Source organism: Elgaria multicarinata, chromosome 2 (genome assembly GCF_023053635.1).
Source record: "Elgaria multicarinata webbii isolate HBS135686 ecotype San Diego chromosome 2, rElgMul1.1.pri, whole genome shotgun sequence".
Classification (NCBI taxonomy): domain Eukaryota; kingdom Metazoa; phylum Chordata; class Lepidosauria; order Squamata; family Anguidae; genus Elgaria; species Elgaria multicarinata.
The window spans coordinates 129,022,662-129,046,172 of record NC_086172.1 but is presented as its reverse complement, the minus strand read 5'-3'; the positions used below and the strand labels follow the sequence as shown (position 1 = coordinate 129,046,172).

Genomic DNA, 23,511 nt, shown 5'->3' with positions numbered 1-23,511 from the left:
ATCGTCCAGTCCTCAGCTTAAGGGCATATATTATGCATGACTGTGAATGCACGTGCGTGTATCTGCATTCATTGACACCATTTTCTCTGGCTTTTTACATTCTTCTGGAGGTTATACCTCATCATCTTGCAAATCTTCTTCTAGATGAAGAACTTTTTTCAAAGCAGCAGCAACATATCTCTTGCGCTTACAGATGAAATCCTGCTCCTCGGGACATAGCTCAAATCCCAAACGTACATCTAGGTCATTCTGCCTGGATCACAAAGATTCATATCATAAACCTCAGCAACTCTATGCTCATGATATAAGCATTCTGATGTGAGTAAATTCAAATTGATTGTGCAGGAACATAGTTTGTAAATTTGAACATATGAAACTAATATAATAGTTTTGATTGAAAATATTTATATCCCACCGTTTAATTCCATGAATGTACAGGGCACCTTATAAAATAAGTGACCCCATGCAAATGCTGGTGTGATGTAATAGGTAGAGACCTGAGGCTGGATCCATGGCTGGCCATCTGCCAACAGAATGGAAACTGGTGGTGGAACAGATTTTCCCTTCTCCCTGCCATCCGGATGAACCCCCATTCTGCTCCAGAGGCCTGGGGTGACCTCCAGAAATTATTTGGGTGGGGTGTTGAGAATGGGGAGGAGAGCAAGGAGAAGTTCTGTTGCATGAGCAGGCATCCACTCATGTAACATTAACATTTAAACTCTGGTGTTGGAGAAAAAAGTGATCTGGGGCCTTAGCTAGACGAGGGGTTATCCTGGGCTGATACCCGGGATCGCCCCTGTGGGTCCAGATAATGCACAGGGAATCCCGGGCTCATTATCTCGAGATAATGGACACCACTTTTGGCCCGGTATTTCCCGCGGTCTTGGGCTGAGCCCGAGACCACGAGCGTGTGGCCCGTGTAAGCGTTTTTTCCCGACTCTGCACGCGATTACTCGCAAGGAGCAAGGAGCTGCGCCCATTGGGGGCAGAGTGGGGCGATCGGGGGCAGGGTGCGAGAATCAAAAAAGTACCTCCGTGCACAAGCGTTCATGCGCATCCAGCCCTTGAAAAACAAAAAAAATGGCAGGTGCAACAGCTCTCCTCCAGAGCTCGTCGCGCCTGACGTCTAGCCTACAGTGGGATCTCGTGATAGTTGCATCGCGGGATCTCCCCTCCTCTCGCCCGGATTTTCATTTAGATCTAGCAAAGGCCTGGGTTTAAGGTTCACCTCAAACACTGGATCATGGCAACTCTCTTTCTCAGTCCCACCGTAGATCATGAATGATGGTGACCTACCTACAAATCTGTTATAATGCAGAGAGCAACAGGGTTGTAAAGCATTTTGGAAATCAGAAGTGCTATACTAATATTTAGGGATGTGCTCTGCTTCTAATCGGACCGGCGAATTAGAAGCGGAGCGGGGTGCTTTGCCTCCCCTTAAGGCGGAGGCGAAGAGGATTGGGGGGCCAGCGGAGCGTGGTGAAGAGGATCGAGGTGAAGGCGGATCCTTCGCCTCAATCAGGAGCTCCACCGGAAAGGTAAGTGGGGTTTACCGGGCCCTGCCGCTGTCGCTGTCGCCCATGACTTGAACCGCGGGCTCAATTGAAGAAGCCGACATCAGCTGACTGCCCTCTCCTTTCCCAACAGGTATAAGGGCCAGGCTGCCAGGGGCAGTGAATGGGGAGTGTGTTTGGGGTTGGGGAAAAGCCCTTTTTGCAGCTTGTTTCGGCTGCCTCCCCCCACCCCACCTGACGGACATCAACATCAGCTGACTGCCCTCTCCTTTCCCAACAGGTATAAGGGCCAGGCTGCCAGGGGCAGCGCCTCTGCGTCGCGCAAAGTGCGACGCTAAGTGCGCACTTGGCGTCGCAATGAGCAGAAGCAGAGGAAAGAAGACATCAGTCCTGCTACCTTCGGTTAACAACCAGATTAACAGCAGCAAGTTGTGGCGTTCTATCTCTTTTTATTCTATTTTATTATTTGTACTTTTAAATATGTGCCTGGGGAGCTCAGGGGGGCAAGGGGGTGCTCACATAGCTGTGGTCACAGGTAAGGGGAGGTATGGCGATGGGGGAATAACAGGCCAGATGAGGAGAAGATGGGCTAGATTTCTTACAGCTATCCCCTCTTCTGGTTTTTCCCCCAACCAAATGGTTCCTGGCAGCCTTACCAGCTTGCCCTCGGGTTTGGTTGTGCTTCTGCTGAACGCCAGGTCAATCCAAAATAAAACCTCCCTCATCCATGATTTGATTTTGGATGAGGGGGCTGACCTGGCATGTATCACAGAGACCTGGGTGGGTGAACTGGGAGGGGTTACTCTCACCCAGCTTTGCCCTCCTGGGTATTCGGTGCAACACCAGCACCGACTTGAGGGCCAGGGAGGGGGGGTTGCCGTGGTCTATAGAAATACAATCTCCCTCTCTAGGCTTCCTGTTCAGTTGAGTACTGGTCTGGAGTGTTTGTACTGTGTGTTGGGTACACGAGACAGATTAGGGATTCTGCTGGTGTACCGTCCACCCCGCTGCCCCACAGTCTCCCTGCCTGAGCTGACGGAGGTTGTCTCAGATCTGGTATTGAGGACCCCCAGGATGATGGTTCTGGGGGATCTCAACTTCCATGCTGAGGCTCCTGTATCGGGCGCAGCTCAGGACTTCATGGCCGCCATGACAACCATGGGGCTGTCTCAACATGTCATTGGCCCAACACATGCAAAGGGACACACACTTGACTTGGTTTTCTCAACTGGGCAGGAGGATGGTGATCTGAAAGTGAGGGAATTAACATCTACCCCCTTGTCATGGTCAGATCACTTCCTATTGAGGTTTAGACTTTCGGCGGCCTTTCCTCTCTGCAAGGGTGGGGGGCCTATTAAAATGGTCCGCCCCCGGAGGCTAATGGACTCTGATGGATTCCAGAGGGCTCTGGGGGATTTTCCTGCTGGTATGGCTGGTGCTCCTGTCGAAGCCCAGGTCGCTCTGTGGAATGCAGAGATGACTCAGGCGGTTGACACGATCGCGCCCAAGCGCCCTCTCCCTCTCAGCAGAGCCTGGTTAGCTCCTTGGTATACACCTGAGCTGAGGGCAATGAAGCAAGAGGGGAGACGGCTAGAACGCAGGTGGAGGAAAACTCGTGCTGAGTCTGATCGAACACGGGTTAGAGCTCACTACTCTGTGAGCGGTGAGGGTGGCAAAGAGACAGTTCTTTTCCACCAGCATTGCATCTTCTTAGTGTCGTCCGGCAGAGCTTTTCCGTGTGGTTCGTGGCCTGTTACACTCTGGGCCAGGGCGAGAGATGGTGGAACCCTTGGTAGCACGCTGCGACGAGTTTGCATGGCACTTTGAAGATAAAGTCGCTCAGATTCGTCATGAATTGGACACCACACTTAACGCAGCTCCACCAGTAGAGGTGTTCGGAGCGCCGTCCGGTTCAGTTTTATTGGATGAGTTTCAGTTAGTGAGGCCCGAGGATGTGTACAAGGTGCTTGGCCAAGTCCGGTCGACCACCTGTGTGCTTGACCCTTGACCCTCTTGGCTCATTACATCAAATAAGGAGGGGATCGCTGGCTGGGTCCAGGAGGTTGTAAATGCCTCCTTGAGAGAGGGAGTGGTGCCGGCCTCTTTAAAAGAGGCGGCAATTAGACCACTCCTGAAGAAGCCTAATCTGGACCCGGAGGATATTAACAACTATAGGCCGGTGGCTAATATCCCTTTCCTGGGCAAGGTGCTTGAGTGGGTGGTTGCAGGACAACTCCAGGCACTCTTGAATGAAACAGATTATCTAGATCCATTTCAATCGGGTTTCAGGCCTGGTTTTGGAATGGAAACTGCCTTGGTCGCCCTGTGGGATGACCTCTGTCGGGAGAGAGACAGGGGGAGTGCGACCCTGTTGGTTCTCCTAGACCTCTCAGCGGCCTTTGATACCATCGACCATGGTATCCTTCTGAGCAGGATCTACACTATTCATTGCACCGTTGTTTAAGTGCATTGTTGCGTCCTCCCTTGCTACGTTACAAAATGCAACTTGAGCCCAGTCAATCGAAATACCTTTTCTTCTATCGTTTTACCCCGGCACACTCTTCTTTAGAACGTTCTTCATTATGCTCATACCGGCTCTGAAGTAAACCTCCTTCTTCCGGTGACTCTGAGCTAGACCTGCCGGGATAAGCCGGCAGGGAGGCGGGGCGACGCGTAGGGACGAGGGAAGCCCTGCAGCGTCTTAAAGGGGCCACGTGCGCCCCGAAAGATAAGTGTTTTTTTAAAAAAAATTAAGCCTCTGTCCCCTCTTTCACCGCCCTCCCTCCCCCTCCCCCTCGTCGCGTTGTGCCAGCTCTCCCTCCCCTAGAAAAGCCCTCACTTGTCCTAATCAGGAAGCAAAGACCATGGTCACGAGACATGACTTTGAAAGACGGCATTGAAAACAACGAAATGTTGGGGCACATTGTTAGTTTTAAAACGATTTTAACAGAAAGTGGAACGGTTTTAAAAGTCAGAAGAAACGTAACAACAACAGCATCACGTGACTGCTGACGTCATCTCTGCCAGCTTGTTACGTTTCATCTAGACAAGTGTAGACGGGCTGCTGGATAGGTTGTCTGAGCTGGGAGTTGGAGGTACTGCATTGCAGTGGTTCCGCTCCTACTTGGATGGCCGATTCCAGAAGGTGGTGCTGGGGGATTATTGCTCTGTGCCGTGGCATCTAAGCCATGGGGTTCCACAGGGCTCTATCTTATCCCCTATGCTGTTTAACATATACATGAAGCCGCTGGGGGAGGTTATCCGGAGATGTGGACTGAGGTGTCATCAATATGCGGAGGATACTCAGCTCTACCTTTCCTTTTCATCAAACCCAGGTGAGGCAGTGGCTGTTTTGAACCAGTGCCTGGGCACGGTAATGGACTGGATGAGGGCTAATAAACTGAAACTCAATCCAGACAAGACGGAGGTACTGTTAGCGGGTGGTTCTTCTGTCCGGCGAGGTGATGTTTGCCCTGTCCTGGACGGGGTTGCACTTCCCCTAAAGGATCGGGTCCGTAGTTTGGGGGTGCTCTTGGATCCAGAACTGTCACTTGAGGCACAGGTGAACTCAGTGGCAAAGAGCACCTTTTATCAGCTCAGGCTGATATACCAGCTGCGCCCTTATCTGGACAGAGATAGCTTAGCTACAGTTATCCATGCTCTGATAACCTCTCGTTTGGATTACTGCAATGCGTTATACGTGGGGCTGCCTTTGAAAACGGTCCGGAAACTTCAACTGGTGCAAAACAGGGCAGCACGCTTACTAACAGGGACTGGCCGACAAGACCACATTACGCCAGTCCTTTTCCAGCTTCATTGGCTGCCAGTCCAGGTCCGGGCCCGATTCAAAGTGCTGGTATTAACATTTAAAGCCCTAAACGGCTTGGGGCCAGGTTATCTGAAGGAACGCCTCCTCCCATATGTACCTGCCCGGACCCTAAGGTCATCCTCAGGGGTCCTTCTCCGTGAGCCCCTGCCAAAGGAAGTGAGGCAGGTGGCTACCAGGAGGAGGGCCTTCTCTGCTGTGGCACCCCGGCTGTGGAATGAGCTCCCTAAGGAGGTTCGCTTGGCACCTACATTATATGCTTTTAGACGCCAGGTGAAGACCTTTTTATTCTCCCAACATTTTAACAATCTATAAATTTTAAATAACATGGTTTTAAATTTGTAATTTTGCATTGCTGCTGTTTTGTTTTTATCTGGTTGAGCTCTTATATTGTATTTTATATTATGGTTTTATACTGTTGTTTTATATTTTGAATGGTTTTAATTTTTGTGAACCGCCCAGAGAGCTCCGGCTATTGGGCGGTATAGAAATGTAATAAATAAATAAATAATAAATAAATAAAGCCATTTCAGAAAGCGGCAAAAAAATTCTCTCAAACCATTTTTTTAAAAAGCTGAGAAGGTAAAGCTCGAACTCCAAAGTCACCAGAATAAATATAAACATAGAAGGGAAACGTTTACCCATTTTCTGCTGTCATAAATGCATCATATGCTCTGTCCTAAAGAAAACCAAAATAGAAATGTTATTATCATTCATTAGTTCTGACCCATTTCTGAAATTTCCATCATCTTCAGTGGAATTTTGTTTGATCTCCTCCTTCTTTAGTCCAATTTGACAGTAATGGTAAACAAACTACAACCTGAAACTTCCTAATAGGATGTTTTGTAATTAATCAGAATTGTACAAGTGCATCAATTCAGTTTACAACAGGAAATCTGCTTTAGAAATCAGTGACTTACTACTGTTTCTTAGTTATGCACTAGTGTATTTAACTTTAGGTTAATGTGGATGGGTTTCCACATGCAGGTTAATGGTGGTCCAATAGTTATCCAGCATGCCCTGACAGATATCAAACCTGCACAATGCACAGTGCCTTCTACACTGATGCTGCATCTGGGTACATGGAATTTTAGCCTATCTGATCATGAAGCTCCCTGTATGCAGAATGGTTTCTCCATTCATTTCAGTGGAGGGTCATATTTCCAGTCCAAGCACACTCCTTTGGACATGTGAAGCAACTCCTTCCATTTAAAAGTATGGCTAATTCCAAGCATGCAAGAGATCATCTGAGCACACACTGATCTCTGGATTGGAACAAACAATCATGATCCAGAACAGCAGATTACTAATCCACATTTTTCCTTTGTAAACCTTGTCTCTAGATTATATTCACACAATGTGTTTGGCTGTTAGTAACAAAAATCAAATTATCCATTTTTTTTGTTCATGAAGTGGTAGAAAATGGTTTCATTAGTCACATGAGATAAATGAAGGCAAACTGCCTCTTTTGGGTAAAAGAAATCAGCCAGATGATGGCTGCTACTTAATCTAGGATGACCATATGAAAAGAAGGACAGCACTCCTGTATCATTAACAGTTGTATAGAAAAGGGATTTTTGGCAGGTGTCATTTGTATGCATGAAGCACCTAGTGAAATTCCCTCTTCATCAGGAGCCCTGCCCTCTTTTGTATCTGGTCACTCTAGTATTGCTCCTGCAGTTTTAACCATTGTGATCAAGAGAGAATTTCACCAGGTGTTGCATGCATACAAATGGCACCTGCTGAATTTCACTGTTAAAGATACAGGAGTCCTGTCCTCCTTTCCATATGGTCACTCTACTTAATTCATTAGATATTTTTTTAAAAAAAATGTTAATATTTATTGTGATTTTAATATTTTTATGTTGCTTGTAAACTGCCTTGGTAGGATTTGTATATTGAAAGTCAGCATATAAACTATCGTAAAAATAAATAAATATTTGAGACAGGTGGAAATAAGAAGACAAACCATGCTTGCCTCAACAGAGGAGAAAGCTAGAATTTTCTGTAGGGAAAGTCCTATAGCTGCTCCCCACCAAACAGCAAGAAGCTGGAGCTGAACGTACTTTTGGTAGAATACCCTTGTGTTCTACATGTGATGGCAGCAGTTCCATGTGTTTACAGACAGAACTGCCCCAATCAGGTTGGAAGGATGGGATTTTAAAAGCAAAAGGAGCCTTCAGGTGATGTGTACATCCTTCTTCCAGCTGTGACAGGCTTTTGCTGATGGATCAAAGATTTTATCAATGTTGCTCCTCTAGATTTCTCTTCACCCTCAGTGCCTGTTCTAGCATACTAGCAGTGAAATCGTAGCAGAGAAATAAAGCATCTTAACCTTCGAGAATAGGGAAACCCCAACCATCGTCATCATAAATTATTTATTACCCACCTCTCTGATTGGATCGAGGCGGGGAACAACAAGCATAAAATACTGATTAGAAAAATAGCATACACTGTTAAAAACATCCTAAAAACATCCTAAAAGCATATTAAAACATCCGAAAAGCTTATCACTAGACACTGGCATTCCTCATGTCTGGATTAAGCTATCATTGCTGCAATCTTGTGTCAACCTAGGATTAAGCCCCACTGAACACAACTGGACTTATTTTTTAATAGATATATAGAGGATTGCAATGGAAGTATTGTTTTATATGTTTTGCACCATCTACTGTGCCATCCAGGTGGCAGAGAAGCAGTTTAAAAAATAAATGCTGTGAAGATTATAAATACTGCAAATAGGAGAACTCACGTTTACTATTTCTACTCTCTCCCCCACTGGAAGATGACACAAAGGCAAAGTCGGAAGCTCCTTTCTCCCCTTATTTGAGAAACACTGAAGGAAGAAAAACAAATTGTCACAACACAAAATGGCAGGTGCCTCATACGAAGAGTTACTTGACCACTGCTCCAGTGACCCGGGGGCAAAATAACTGTAATGTATATATTGTGGGGTATCCTGTGTTATTCGTACTTTGAGTAGACCCATTGAAATGAATGGGATTTGTTAGTCATGACTAACTTAAATCCAACTCATTTCAATGGGTCTACTTTACACAGTAATGAGCTGGATATAACCCATTGTGTAAAACACATGTTCCATATTTCTGAGCAAAATTTCCCAAATTGTATAATTTACTCTGATTAGAGGTAATAACCTCATTAAAATTTACTGAAAAGCAACTTTAAAAAATAAATAAAATATTCATGACAATGTCCCATTGCAAGCATTTAGACTTATGTTAATCATAACTAACATGTTGTATCTGTTTCAACGGCTCATGACTATGTGCAGCTGGTTTGGGGCCTTTAAGTTTTGCATTAGCAGCTGGGATGGGTGTGCAGAATTCTAGAAACTAAAAGTATGCATAGGCTTTTGGGCATTCCTCTTGTCTGTGATTTTGCCAACATAATAAGAGCCATGATGGATCAGACCAAGTGTCCATCTAGCCCAGCACTCTGTTCACACAGTGGCCAACCAGATTTTGACCAGGGACCCCCAAGCAGGACTACGTTAGCCCTATTCAGGCATTCGGGATCTGTGCAGAATCAACATGCAATGAGAAGAAGCCTTGCCACTTCCTCACACATTTCCATCATGTTGTGCTTTAGTAGATCAACAGTCTGAAGAGGAGAGCTTGCTCATCGAGCTGGGTTGCTGGATTGCGTGGAGATGGAGAAAGCTCTCCTCTTCAGACTGTTTCTTTACACAAGTACCAGGTGATGGAAATGCGTAAAGAATTGGGGCTGGAACGCTCCTTCTCCTTGAGTGCTGATTCTGTACAGATCCTGAACACCTGAATAGGGCTACTGAAACATGCTGTTCTGAGAATGTCACCTTATGTGGGTCTTGTTTGTTTTTATACCAACAGCCAGAAAGTTCTTAAGGATATATAGAAAAAGTTGAGAATATGTAACCTGGAGGTAATTTTTCAGAGCTGAGCGTGGCAGGATAAGGACGGAGCTTCAGTGGTCAGAAGCTGGGGACTTCACCTTGTGTGCACCTCTTTCTCCCTTCCCTGTGAGCTTCTATTATAGCTCATCTATCCTCAATCTCTGATTTCTGTTCTTCTCCCGAATTTCCTACTCCCCTGCTCCTTGTGGAATAGGGGAGTGGGAAATTAGGAAAGATAATCAATAATTTTCTTTGTGGAAAAATCCAAAATTCTTTTGAAACCCTTAGAAGTAGGAATAAAACTGCAAAATGAGCCAATGGCATACAATTTGCTTAACATGTTCTGTTAATTCTGATCAACACAGCATTTAAAGGTCTCCTTGATGCAACATATGGAAGCGATTTGTGTGGAGGACATACAGTACAACACTGGGTATGGCTGACAGTCACTCACGCAGGAGGAGCAGTTCTTTGGTAATGCCACCTCCATTTCAGGGCAACAGTACTTGGCATAGTGGAACACTGCGGAATTTGGTGGAGCCTGCAATTTCGGTAAAATGTTGCAAACATCTTCATAGGATCCTTTTACAGTAAATACTAAGGGGCACCCTGTGTTCAGAGTAGAGAATACAAACAGAACGTCAATATTAATGTAGCCAGAAGTGCATTTGTATTTAGAATATTTGGTATTGTTCCCGCCATACAAAAAGATCAGTGAAATGTGTATTAGGTTAGGATTCCCCTACTTGGTGCCCTCCAGGTATGACTACAACTCCCAGCAATGGCCATGTGGGCAGGGGATGGTGGTAGTTCTAGTCCAGCACACTTAGAGAACCCCAGGTTGGGGAAAGCTGCATCAGTTTATCCAATTTTATTCTGTCAACACTGGTCAACTTGGTCTTGTCCAAGGGAAGAGAGGACAAATCTATCAGTTTCTCTTTCTCTTGCATCTGAATTTTTAAAAGCTCAATGTCTTTCTGTCCTGTATATGAGGAAATTTGAGAATTTTGCTAAGTTTTTATAAAAAATGAATCAAAATTAAATTGTCATCCAACTGCAGTTATTCCCAGCAATGGAGAGCATCATGTTGCACTTGCCTGCCATATAGCTGATAAAGATGTGGAGCCTCGCAGGAAGAAAAAAAATAGGTGGCAACCCCAATTCAGCACCACAAACTTGGTTCAAGACACAGGGATCCAAAGCCAGGCTTTTAAGAGCTAAATGCTTAAGGCCCTGGGCCTGGATAAACAAATCTGTCAGTTTTGATTCCCACTCATTCAAATAGTTTTAAATCTCAAGTTCTTTCCATCCTGTTTATGAAGAAACACACAAATTTTGATACATTCTTCTCAATAAATTAATTGAATGGAATTCTCACTCATCCCTAGCCCAAAGCTGCCTGCTGAACCTCTTGGCTGAATCAGGATTTGAGCTCAAGTCTCTGCAATCCAAGGCCACCATTTATGTCACCCTGTCTCTCTTTACAAGGAAGGTAAGAGATTATACCCTGCCCAGAAGAAAAATACACTGCGTCAGAGAACTACTTCTATATTAGTGGGCAAGAGGAAAAGATCATTAAGACCAGTTGCCAAAGAAGAGAATGAAGTACAGCAGCAAAAAGAGTAGTGTGATAGATATGTTTGCCTTAACGATTGGTATGTGTGCTCAGGATGTCACAGAGTGAGAAACAGGGGCCCACTTGTTACATATGTATTCTCCATAGCCATGAAATAAGGATGTCTTAGGTAACTCTGATATATTTTTAGATGCGGCTGTTTGTCCTGCTATTTCTTCTTCCATTTACATTGCAGAATTAAGAAGAGAGTTTTACATGAAGCTATTTTCCTTTGTTGCCTTTCTGTACTTTCAGCTACATAACCTCTAGAGGGCACCATTATTATTTATTATTATTATTATTTATTTATATAGCACCATCAATGTACATGGTGCTGTACAGATAACACAGTAAATAGTAGGACCCTGCCGCGTAGGCTTACAATCTAATAAGTTGTAGTAAACAATAAAGACGGAAGGAGAATGCGAACAGGCACAGGGAAGTGTAAACAGGCACCGGGTAGGGTGAAGCTAAACAGTATAGAGTCAGAACAAACTCAATATTTGAAGGCTATAGGGAAGAGAAAAGTTTTTAGCTGAGTTTTAAAAGCAGTGATTGAGTTTGTAGTTCTCAAGTGTTCTGGAAGAGCGTTCCAGGCGTAAGGGGCAGCAGAAGAAAAAGGACGAAGCCGAGTAAGGGAAGTGGAGGTCCTTGGACAGGCGAGAAGCATGGCATCAGAGGAGCGGAGAGCACGAGCGGGGCGATAGTGTGAGATGAGAGAGGAGAGATAGGCAGGAGCTAGACCGTGAAGAGCTTTGAAGGTCAGCAGGAGAAGTTTATATTGGATTCTGGAGTGAGTTGGAAGCCAATGAAGAGATTTCAGAAGTGGAGTGACATGGTCAGAGCGGCGGACCAAGAAGATGATCTTAGCGGCAGAGTGGTGGACAGAGACCAGCGGACTGATGTGAGACGAAGGAAGGCCAGAGAGAAGAAGGTTGCAGTAGTCCAACCGAGAGATAACCAGTGCGTGAACGAGAGTCTTGGCAGTAGAGACAGACAAAAATGGTCGAATCCTGGCAATATTATACAGGAAGAAACGACAGGATTTAGCTACTGCCTCGATGTGAGGAATAAAGGAGAGCGAGGAGTCAAATATAAAGCCAAGACTACGAGCTTCCGTGACCGGAGTAAGCGTGACATCGTTGACAGTAAGAGAGAATGAGAGGTGAGGAGAAGGTTTAGGAGGAAAAACAAGCAATTCAGTCTTTGCCATGTTAAGTTTCAAACGACGATGAAGCAGCCAGGCTGAGATATCTGAGAGACATGCCGAGATACGATCGTGAACATCAGGAGAAAGTTCCGGAGATGAGAGATATAATTGTGTATCATCGGCATACAGGTGATATTGGAGGCCGTGAGATTGGATAAGCTTACCCAAGGGCAGCATGTATAGAGAGAACAACAACGGGCCAAGCACCGAGCCTTGCGGAACCCCAACTGAAAGGGGAAAAGAGGAGGACGAGCTGCCGTTAGCCGACACACTGAAAGAGCGACCCTCTAGATAGGAGGCGAACCAGTTATAGACAGAGCCACAGAGTCCAAGGTCATGGAGGGAATCTAAGAGAAGATCGTGATCAACCGTGTCAAAGGCTGCGGTTAGATCAAGGAGAATAAGAACGGAATAATGGCCTTTAGACTTGGCAGTAAGAAGATCATTGGTGATCTTGGTAAGGGCTGTTTCAGTGGAATGCAAAGGACGGAAGCCAGATTGAAAGGGATCCAGAGCAGAGTTATTAGAGAGAAAGTCAAGACAACGAGAGTAGACCAGACGTTCCAGGATCTTTGAGACAAAGGGCAAGAGAGAGACAGGTCGGTAGTTAGACAGGGATAGTCGATCAAGAGTGGGTTTTTTGAGAATGGGAGAGACTGTAGCATGTTTAAAAGCAGAAGGAAATGAACCAGAGGACAGAGAAGAATTAATGATGTGAAGCAAGGACGGGAGGATAGCGGGGATAAGATTAATAAAGACGCGAGAGGGAATCGGATCACAGGAACAAGTGGAAGGCTTCGACGAGTGCAGTATTTTAGACAGTTCATCAGCTGAGACCGAAGGGAACGCCGAGAGAGTTGCAGGAGGAACTGACAGGTGAGGGACAGGAGCTGGAAGCGGAGCAGAGCTGGCTAGATCGGAGCGAATAGTTTGGATTTTAGCATTGAAGAAAGAGGCAAAGTCATTGGCAGACAGAGAGGCAGGGAGAGATGGCGGATTAGGCTTCAGAAGAGAATTGAAGGACGCGAAGAGCCGCTGAGGGTGCTTAGCATTTGACTGGATCAACGTTAAGTAGTACTGCTGTTTGGCCAGTGAAATGGCACAATAACACAACTACAGTAGTGGAGACTAGTGCTTTGTTTTGCTTTGGCAAAAAATTAAAAAAAGACTGTATCTTCCCTGCTCCAGCCCCATCACCCACCCCTGTAAAATTGCTTCTAAAAACAGAAGTGAAACTGGATGGTGACAATGATGTCTAAAGCATCTGCAAACAAGGAAAGTGAGAAATGGTGAGTGCACAATAAACTTTTCTAAAAAGGTCTCCATATCTGTAGATTTCACACACTGTGTACAATGGGGAAAACACAGATAGATGCAATCAATAATCTTACTTCTGCACAATGTCCACCTTTCTTTTCCATCCACTTCTACTTTTAAGCAGGAAAGTTCCCGAGCCTGCAAGAGAAAAGACAACAACTGCATACTGCCAAGGGTTCAACAGAGTAAAATATGGGCTTACTTGTCGATTTGTAACCCCCTTATTCAAACACCAAATATCACTTTCTGGTGGTCCCTGTTACCAAATCATTGAAAGTTCTTCTCTGAGTAATGCAATAGACTGACTCTACAATGCCACATCCTGCATCCGGGGCTCCATCACACCTACACGGTTGCCCTCAAATTATCTGCCTTTGTTTCCATAGTGTGTGAAAGCCTGATCACTTACACCTTTGCGCTTTTACGTTTCATTCATCTTTACACCTCTCCTCTCCTGCGCACGAGCATTGAGATGCACTCTCATTTCTCCTTTGTACCTCCCCCTACAGTTCATTGGATGGTGGTAGTTGGACACCTCGCCCTGGAGAGGGTTGCAGGGTTGTGTAAATCCCATTGATTTCAACTGCATTTACATCCAATTCATACTAAAATCCCATGCATGCTTACCTTTGAGTAAACCCCATTGAACAGAGACAGGCTTACTAAAATGTAGTTTACTCAAAGGTAAAATGCATGAGATTTTAGTATGAACTGGATGTAAACGCAGTTGAAATCAGTGGGATTTACTCTTGAGTAAGGGAACCAGCAGATCCATAGTTTATGAACTTGAAAATGCACAGCCTCAAAGGAATGGAAGATCGATCCTTTGCACTTGAGAACTACCAGGAAAATGGGTTTAAGGGTGGGAATTAAAAAATTCATAGAAAATTAAGGGATGAACCAATATGATTCAAACTTGGCATGCTGAAAGCCCTTATTAAGAGTTATCACTGTGCCAATTTTGATTAATTTAACTTAATAACTTACACAGATGTAAGCATTTATTAAATTTCCATTTAAAAATTTCCTTAAAATCAAGGGATTGCCCAATCTGATTCAAACTTTGGGTGGCTAAAGCCCACCTTAAGAGCTATCACTGTGCAAATTTTGATCTCTTTATCTTTAAAAACGAGGGAGCTGCAGGCAAGTAGGAGGCATCAACATTTCTTTTAAGGTGACAATGTAAGGTCGTGCCTACTCAGGAGTAAAAAAATAGAGTTAAATGGGACCTCTCTTCCTCCCCCTTCATGGTTGAGTAGAGAATCACACCACCCTCCTCTTTTGTTAGCTAGATCACTCTTACACACACACACACACACACACACACACACACACACACCAAAGAAGGTGATGGTCAATAGAATGCAACCACAGAAATATACAGGAGGAAGGAGAGAATCTATTTCTCAGGAAGGGAACATAATCCAGACTTTCTGAGCTCCAAAAAGAAATCAAACATTGAGGATAATAGCCAAAATGAGTGCAGGATGTGGACGATGTCATGTGGGTACTGGGCTACAAAACTGCATACCAGGCAGGGGGAATGTGCAATAAATCGCTGGTCTGGTGGAGCCCACAATGTAGATAGAGCTTTTAAAAATATTTTGCTTTTAGAAATGATAGAAAATCAGTTTCTACCAGGTTAAAAAGAGCATCACTAGCTGCAGTATGTGAAATCATAAGCTCTGTGCTACATGGTGCCTTAGTGTTCATATAAGATTGGGCCCCCTACTTACCGGAGGGCCTTGGTGGGAAAGGAGGTTGGGGATGGGTTAGCAGGAGGGCGTGGCCACAGGCGGCTGGGAGGAGGGTCCTCCCTCAGTCCACTTCTATGCAGTAAGAGCACAGCCGGCTCCCCTTCTGCGCACATGCATAGCAGTCGCAGGCTTGCCCAACCCACCCTCCCTGTAAACAAGTTTAGTTATTGCTATGGACTTCATTCAGCTGCTGGTTGACGGGGCCGGGAAGGGATTTTACCTGGGGGAAGAATTGGCGTGTGTCACAGGGTTTTCGCCTTCCTCATAGCAATACAAGTTGGTTGTAAAGTTACTGTTGGTTCTAAAGTTATTGTGCTAAACATCACTGTCACAACTTTTCAGTGCAGGGTGGATGGTTTTGGGCTGGATCTAAATCAAGGGGGAAGAGGGTACACACCCTCTCCCCCAGCAGGAAAGGGGGGGCCTGGGGGTGGGGCCATGGGTCTGCAGCCCAGCTCGGTAGCTGATATGCCGGAACCACTCCCAGGGGAGCAGGGAAAGAAACATGTGAATGGCACACGCCATGGCATGCTCAACCTCCATGCTCCAGCCTAGGCCCCCTGCGGAGCCTCACAGCAGGCTGGCGGTGGTGTGAATTGGCCAGCAGGCGGGCTGACCGATTGGGGGATCCAGCCCTCATACCATGTCAAAACTCTAAGCTTTAACCAATAAAGCTGTTGCCAATTTATATCCCAACACTGTTTCAGTGTGAATTATTACTTGCCTTTCCTGTGAGGGCCACCCAATGAGCGCTCTGGGCGCAAATGTACTTACATGCATGTAGACTAGATAGAGAAAAGTGTGGTGAATTCACATACACACACACACACCATTCAGAGAATATATGTGGAATACAATTGTACTGTTTCATCCTGGGGATGCCTCCACTAGCCAAAGAGAAAGGGACTAATTTTCTATGATCCCTCTGAAGCAGATTTGGGGGGTGGGGTTGTAAAGAGCATCTCCATCTCTCTTCTGCTAGTGGAGGCACCTGCTAGATCAAAATTGGGTCCAACCCATCTTCTAGAAGCCAGGAGAAGGAGCAGAAACCTGAAGAATAGCAATTCATAACCGAGTTTTAAAAGGCACCTTCAAAAGACAGAACGAGAACAGTCATTTACCAAGAACACAGTGTTCTTGCAACTGTCCTTGGTAAATGACTGTTTACTTTTCCCCAGTAAAATAGGAACAATTGGAGCCTGTGCAATTGCTGACATTCAGTTCTACCATATTCTGACCCACAACTACAAGGAGCAGCAATGTACGGATGCTGTTAGGAGCCATCATACTCTAAATTTTATCCTGGTTGTGCTTTTTATACTGTACTTTGTAATTGTGCTTTTAACCTGTTGGTTGTTTTATTGTGGTTTTAATTTTTGTGAACCGCCCAGAGAGCTTCGGCTATTGGGCAGTATAAAAATGTAATAAATAAATAAATAAAATAAATAAATAAATAAATAAACTGGAAAGGATTTTGTTTGTTTGTTTACTATTCTATCTTTCATGGCAAACAATTCAAAATTCATAGTAACAAACACAAAATAAAAGAGCATACCACCAGTACTCCATTTGTGGCAAGCTTTTCAGGAATATCTGGCCTGGTGACAGAAAATATATATGTTATAACCATTATCTACATAACGAAAGCTGTTTTGAACTATTTTCAAGCATGCTGTATTTTCCCAGCACATATTGCATATAAACATTGGACATTTAAATTTAATCAGAAATCCCTAATGAGATTTATGTAGAAGTAAATCACACTGAAAACCGAGGTACTCCATTCCTTGTTTTATCCTGCGATTTCAGGTTTGTTTGTTCTCTTTTTAATCCTGCTAAAAACAAGTGTTCTCTGCGCAAATTTCAAAAAGCTGAAATAATACAATACAATACAATATCATTTATTTGTTGTATATGTGGCCTTTCCATTAAAATATGTCTTAGTTAGCACGGTCCCTCCATATATTTTGGGTGAAAAGGAATTAAGTAGTTACATGCCTGATTCTGTATTGCATTATGACCACGTAAGTATGTGCTAATCTTGGATCATAATAAATTACCTATCTGTACTGCATTATGGATAATCTCTTGTTTCTAGACAATTTATCAGCTCAAGTTTACTCACAACTGTTCCAAAGTAAACTCCACTTCTAGCAGCTCATCTTTCTGAAATTAAAAAAAAATGGTAGAAAGGTAATTAAGTGTGTAAAGTATTATTATAGCATTTAAAATTGCACTTCTTTTTTTTAATTAAATATTTATTAAACTCTATTTAACAAAGCGGTTTAAAAAAGTTTAGAAAATATATAAAAACATACAAGTCAGACAGCATTTCTAATAAATACACAAACACGATTTCTGTAGATGCCGAACCAAGCTTGTTTCCTTCAATTTACTGTAGTCAGAGGAAGATTTGTTAAACCAGAGTTGGATGCCACCTGTACCATTGATGTAATCGAGAAAAGGAGACCATATTTCATTGAATGGGTCATAGCTAAGTTGGCCCGACGAGACTCTGCGGTGGTAGGTTAATTTTTCAGAGCAGGCTATATCCCACACTTTCCCTTCTGAACTGATTCAGTACCACTTTCCTGGGAGCTGCTTTACAAGCAACAATTTCATACTCTTTCCTTGTTAGAAAATGTATATGCATAGCATCAAATATGGCAAGTTCATGTGTGTGACTCAATACATAAAGCTACGGCTTCCCACCAAACAAAGCAAAAGGTATTCTGAAGGAGTGCCTTCTCCTATATCAACCTGCCCATGCATTAGGGTTGTCAGAGGAGGCCCTTCTCAGTATGCCTTCTATAAGAGAAGTACATTTAACATTTATTCATTAAACAAAAAACCCTACAGTTTACAAAACAACGTTAAGGCTCTACAGTTTTCAACCAAGCACCAAAAAGCAGAGAAATCGGGAGTTAAGGCCACATCCTCCCTAAGGAAAGGAAAACACGCAGAAGGTGCAGATGTGTGAAACTGATGGGACCCCCCAAACATACATTGGCCCTGATGAGACAGCACGTTAAACCATGATGGTTAAGTGTTTTGAGTGAAACATTATGGCTTAGCGTGTCATGTGTAACTTGCCTTTCCTACACAGCAGAGGGAGATCTACACTAAGCTGGATATACCGCTTATAAACATGTTTTATTGTGTACTGAGTCTTATCTTGCCACATGATGCTTGCCTTGTAACATTGTATCACTTACTCTTCCTGTCGTTCTGTTTTCTGATCTTATCCGTATAAGTCGTTGTATTTTCTCTCATGTGGCCGATTGCATCATAAGAAACCTTCCTTTTTTTCATATGCTTTTCCTTAGCCAATCACCTTCCTCGGGGCATGTTTCTTGTGTTTCCATGCCCAAAGTAGCAGCCGTTTTTCCTCTTTCTTGCCTGGTGTTCCTCTTTGCAGCCACAACCTCCTTCCCCCCTTCCATGATCTGCATGTGAATGGGCATTGTTCTATATGTGTTCACTCAGAAGTAAGAGTCTCTCTGTTCAATGGGCTTTCCTCAAAGGTAACCCAGCATGTGATGTTAGCAGTTGAAATCAATGGGATTTACTTTTGAGTAAGGGAACCAGCACACCTGTAGTTCATGAACTTGAAGATACAAGCAGCCAGGGAGGGAGACTCCAGGCAGAGTTAGTGGATTTACTTTACTCAAATGTAAATCCCATTGATTGCAATTGCTAACATGACATGCTGCCCCTTCGTCTGTGTTTAGGAAAAGGGCACAGAAAGAGGGGAAATCTCCCCCCCCTTTTCTCCATTTCTCTCCCCTCCAAGCACAGACTAAGGGGCAGCATGTCATGTTAGCAGTTGAAATCAATGGGATTTACTTTTGAGTAAAGTAAATCCCCTAACCCTTCCTGGAGCCTCCCTCCCTCCCTCCCTACATGGCTCCTGCTTAGGAAAAGCTCCCAGGTGTGGAAAGAGGGGGAATCTTTCCACTACCACCCTTCACCATTTCTCTCAGAGGAGGGACAATGGAAGAAAAGAGGAAGTGGGAGGAACAATAAGCAGATGGGGAATTGGAAAAAAAATGTTACAACATACATTGTGTGGCCCAGAGTGCTGCATTCCTACCGGAGAGGAAAACGGTAAGAAACGTCTTAATACTCACATGTGCCCAGCGATGTTTTAAATCGGTATAACATATTACATTTACTGACTGACAAAACGACGTTATATATACCAGTGTAGATCTCCCCCAGAGCTGGCATCAAAGGTGGGTGTGGTTGGGTCTCTGCCAAAGGTCCACACCCCAACAGGAGCTCACTGACGAGAACTGGACCCTCTCCCCAAAACAGGCTCAGCACCTTGGATAGCTCTTTTAGAGTTCTGAGTGAACCCCAGAATGGAATCACAGCCCCGCTGATGTCAGAGCCACCAGACCACATTGAGTGGATCTGGTTTGGCACCACTTTTCAGGAACTGGTTCCCAATTCAGCTGCAATGGCTCAAGTCATCACTTGCACCCCTTCAGCTAATGCCCTGGATTACTGGTAGGGGCCCATATGCTGAATTAAGAGGATTCTGAATTAGTTAGAAGGTGAGGTTAGGGTCAAACTACATGTTATGCTTATTGCATCATCTTCATTTTTATTTTATTTTTTGATAAATTAATTACAGGGGGGGTGCAAGTGTGCGTGTGTGATTCTTACTATGAATAGAGTCTGTAGTGAGATGAGTCCTTTCATTCTCCAGCTGCACAGCTCAGGGCTCTGAGAGAAAGTTCCCATTGCTGACGATGGGAAGCTTTTTCCTAAAGCTCCAGGGTCTGGAGGGATTTGGAGTCAGGACACAAAAATAAGTGAGCCGACTCTTCTCACAGCACAGTGCATTCAAAAGTATGAATCATGTGCACATACCTGTAATTAAATTGTTAAACACACACACACACACACACACCAACAAATGCAGTATACAGTTATCCCTAAATCAGAATAGGGTGAGTGAGAAAAGAAAAAAATGTAGAGAAACTTTTCAATTCTTCATAAGCTCAAGTTTCATTGTTATTCATTATGAGAATGTTATAGAGATAATTGGGTTAATAAGAAACCATCTGTTGTTTAATTTCCCAATAATTATGTATTATGAGAGAGGAAAGGTAACCACCTGCTAACATAAACACCAGCAGCCACCCAGGATGGTGCCCTTTGCATCCAAGCAACTAGAGCATCCATAGCTTTGAGCTGAGGGGCGTGTGTAAGCTTTGCTTTGCTTTTGATATCTGCATCCATTTTCCATCAGTAAACTATCATTCTTTCACACAAATGAACATGAGTCATATTGGTACTTTGAATCTGTTCAGTGTGGGTCTTGGCTGGATCAGACCTCAGGTTTAAGACATTTGGTGCAGTGAACACAGTATCAGTCTGACCAGTCCAGATGTGGGCAAAGAAAGCTGTGGGGCTAGGAGCCAGCTGGGGGGATTCCACACGTCGTACTGAGGCTGCTTCCATTTGGCCCCAGTGCGACCCCAAAGCGATCGTGTAACTTGCCTGGCGAAGAGACGAGGAAGAGGCGTCCTTGCCGCCGCCACCGCTGCCGCCACCCACCTACCTCCTCGCCGGTCGGGACGGAGAGCTCGGCGCCCCGCCTTCTTCCGCCGAGCTCTCCGTCCCGACCGGCGAGGAGGTAGGTGGGTGGCGGCAGCGGCGGCGGCGGCAAGGACGCTTCTTCCTCATCTCTTCGTCCTCAGTACGACGTGTGGATTCCCCCCCAGGATCCCTGGAGGGCCAGGGACATTGGTCCTTGGTAAAGTGGAACAACTGCTGAGTAGGGTCTTCCTCCCTACTGTTTGGGATGCAGCTTTGTGGAACAAAGGACATGCCCCTGTCATTTTGGTTCAGATGAAGAACCATTGTAGCCTGGCACAGTGCTTATGACAAACTCAAATCTGTGCACTCGTTACTTCTCAGCATCCCAACTGATACCCGGAGAAATGGGACAAGAATCTCTGGGAGTCTTCCTTGGAGGAAAGAGAGTGGGCCAAGCGAGAGGACAAGGGCATCCCCAAAGAGTCAGCTATGCTAGTTTGCCCGCTGATTCAGAAAACAAAGGCATTCCCTGGAGCACAAAATACCTAAGCTACAGTGTACACAGTGTGGTATTTTTCTCGAGCTGAATTACAGGAGTTAGGCAAGCAAAGCCAACTTTTGCCTAAAGTGGTCCTAGACACTTGGCTTACCCATTTATGGGATCAGGGAGCAAAGACTGTGTTCCTTAGGTAACTCTGTGTAACAACAAGCCAATGCTTAATCAGATTTAGCGGGTTTTCAGTTTGCTATGTTGACATCAACAGAGTGGATTTTAATTGCTATATTAACCTGATGCTAGATATTACAATTAGGACAAATCTGTTCTACATAACATCCTAGTGTTAAAATCACTGGAATAAAGAACAAGTGAGATATTCAATGTATCTGAAATTAACTTCACATTCCTACTTTTGTAGCTTTTGCATTACTTTGAAGCTTTTGCTATACTCTGTGTGATACAGTCTCCCCTTCCCTCAAATATCTTTTCTGACTGCAAATCCTTCACTGGATGACCATATTCTAACCTTTCTTAACATTTAACACTCTTTCCCCATCACCTTTCTCATACCCATACTCACAGATTCAGCATACTGCAGCCACTGAACAAATGAAGTAGTTGACAAGTACAGAAAAATCTAGTATAGTAAACAAGCATTCAGAAAGAGTATAAACTACTATTACCCTGCAAACATTAGCCATGGAACAAAATGGACTAAAGCGTAGCACCTCTTAGCTTGTTTCAACTTCAACAAGACATAACAATCAAAAACAGCAAAAAAAAACCTCTACCTCATTGACACAGCAATACCTAATGACAAAAATGTTGCGGAAGAGGAAAAGAGAAGAAATTTACACCACTGGCTATGGAAGTTAAAGAACTATGGCAACAGGAAAAAGTTACAATTATTCTGTTAGTCACATCAGTCATCAACAACACATCGTTTTTTTATTATTATTATTTTTACAGAAAACCTTCAGAAATTAGGCCTACCAAGATACATGCACACCAACATCCAGAAAGCAGTCATACTTAAAACATGTTCAATACTCAGGAAATCTCTGAATCAGTAAAAGACAGCATGAGTGGAGACTGAGTGGAGTATTCTCATGGCATAAAAATAGGCCAAAAAAGGCAAAAAAATTATTTTGGTTACTTTAAAAAACTCCTTTTTAATTCAAAAAAGTTAATATAAATTTTCACACAAATGTTTTTGTTTTCCAATTACAAGCTGGCAGTCTAGTGCATTTATTTAAACAAGCAGCAGTTACTCTAAGCGCACAAAAACAGTACCCAAATACCAGTAGGGCCAGATCTGGAACTACCTGACTCAGCCTCCATTTGTGTCAATGGGGGATGCACAGCAGCTCCAAGAAAAACATGGATGAAGAACATATAGCTATGTCTTTTGATGGCTCATGCCACTGGATTTTAAGTTTCATTGTGGATAATAAGATGCTAAGATGCTCCATCAAGTACACAGACTATGGAAAAGTACATTTCTCTCCCCATTCCTCTAGCATTCTGATACCAGGATCAGAATATAATTGCTAAACATTTGTTGATCTGGTTTAAGTAACAAAAACATGTTCCTCATACAAGCCTCATAATGCATCTAGGAATGCAACATGTGTATGTACATATGTGAGATGTAGTCACACTGGGCAGAATCAGGTACTGCTCACATTGATATATTTTGAGTCCTACTGTACAGACACAGACTGAATGTGTAAGCAATTCTCACTCAGATGGTCGCTAAACTGCATTGAGCACCATGATCTGACACAGCCCTCAGCTGAATGTAACATGGGGCGTTGCTAGACCTGCCAAGATAAGCCAGCGTGGGGGAGGAGCCAGCGTGCCAATGGAGCAATAAGGGAAAAAAAGAACTGCCGATGGACCGGTAGGTTTTTAAGCCTTATCATCTAATTATCTGGGCTGGAAATAGTGAAGAACAGTGAAGATTGAATGGGAAACTTTGAGCTACAGAATGGGATTTAAAAGATTAAAGTATTTTGCTGCTTAACGAGTGTATTTGAAGTGGAAGGAAGGTGGCTAGTGGAGAAGTAGCCCCTCCTTGAACTGTTAAGAGCGGCTGTATAAGGAATCTCCCAGACGGAGAGCTTATCTTGAAAGGAATTTTAATTGCAGAGCCATCGTCAGGAGAGATTGATTGATAGCCACCTCTTCAGTAGCAAGTAATAAATCTCGTTAAGCACGGCAGTAAAACCCTTCTGAGCTCGCTGTTTGTTGGATTTGAAAGCGAAACTAATTAGCAGCAGCAGTATTTACAAGCCTATGCCACCCAAAAAAACTGCCCCGGTGGTG

General features: G+C 44.1%; 3 protein-coding genes across 3 annotated transcripts in view; all 3 read right to left on the bottom strand.

Annotated features, from left to right (window-relative positions):
* Positions 1-81, bottom strand: part of LOC134393424 (cytosolic phospholipase A2 epsilon-like) — a 101,611-nt gene extending 101,530 nt beyond the window's left edge. Inside the window, exon 1 of the mRNA XM_063118451.1 lies at positions 53-81. Coding sequence (XP_062974521.1) covers positions 53-81 — 29 coding nt within the window. The remainder of the gene's footprint in view (positions 1-52) is intronic.
* LOC134393423 (cytosolic phospholipase A2 epsilon-like) lies at positions 79-10,339 on the bottom strand. The gene is made up of 5 exons (XM_063118450.1): positions 10,333-10,339; positions 9,690-9,844; positions 8,093-8,176; positions 5,982-6,019; positions 79-253 (listed from the first exon to the last, which is right to left on the bottom strand). Exons 1-5 carry the CDS (start codon positions 10,337-10,339, stop codon positions 112-114), a joined length of 426 nt encoding a protein of 141 aa, XP_062974520.1. The 3' UTR covers positions 79-111.
* Positions 9,676-23,511, bottom strand: part of LOC134392916 (cytosolic phospholipase A2 epsilon-like) — a 43,700-nt gene continuing 29,864 nt past the window's right edge. The window contains exons 5-7 of the mRNA XM_063117677.1: positions 17,260-17,300; positions 13,452-13,515; positions 9,676-9,844 (exon numbers count right to left, since the gene is read on the bottom strand). Of these exons, the coding sequence (XP_062973747.1) occupies positions 13,494-13,515; positions 17,260-17,300 (63 nt within the window). The 3' untranslated portion in view covers positions 9,676-9,844; positions 13,452-13,493. The remainder of the gene's footprint in view (positions 9,845-13,451; positions 13,516-17,259; positions 17,301-23,511) is intronic.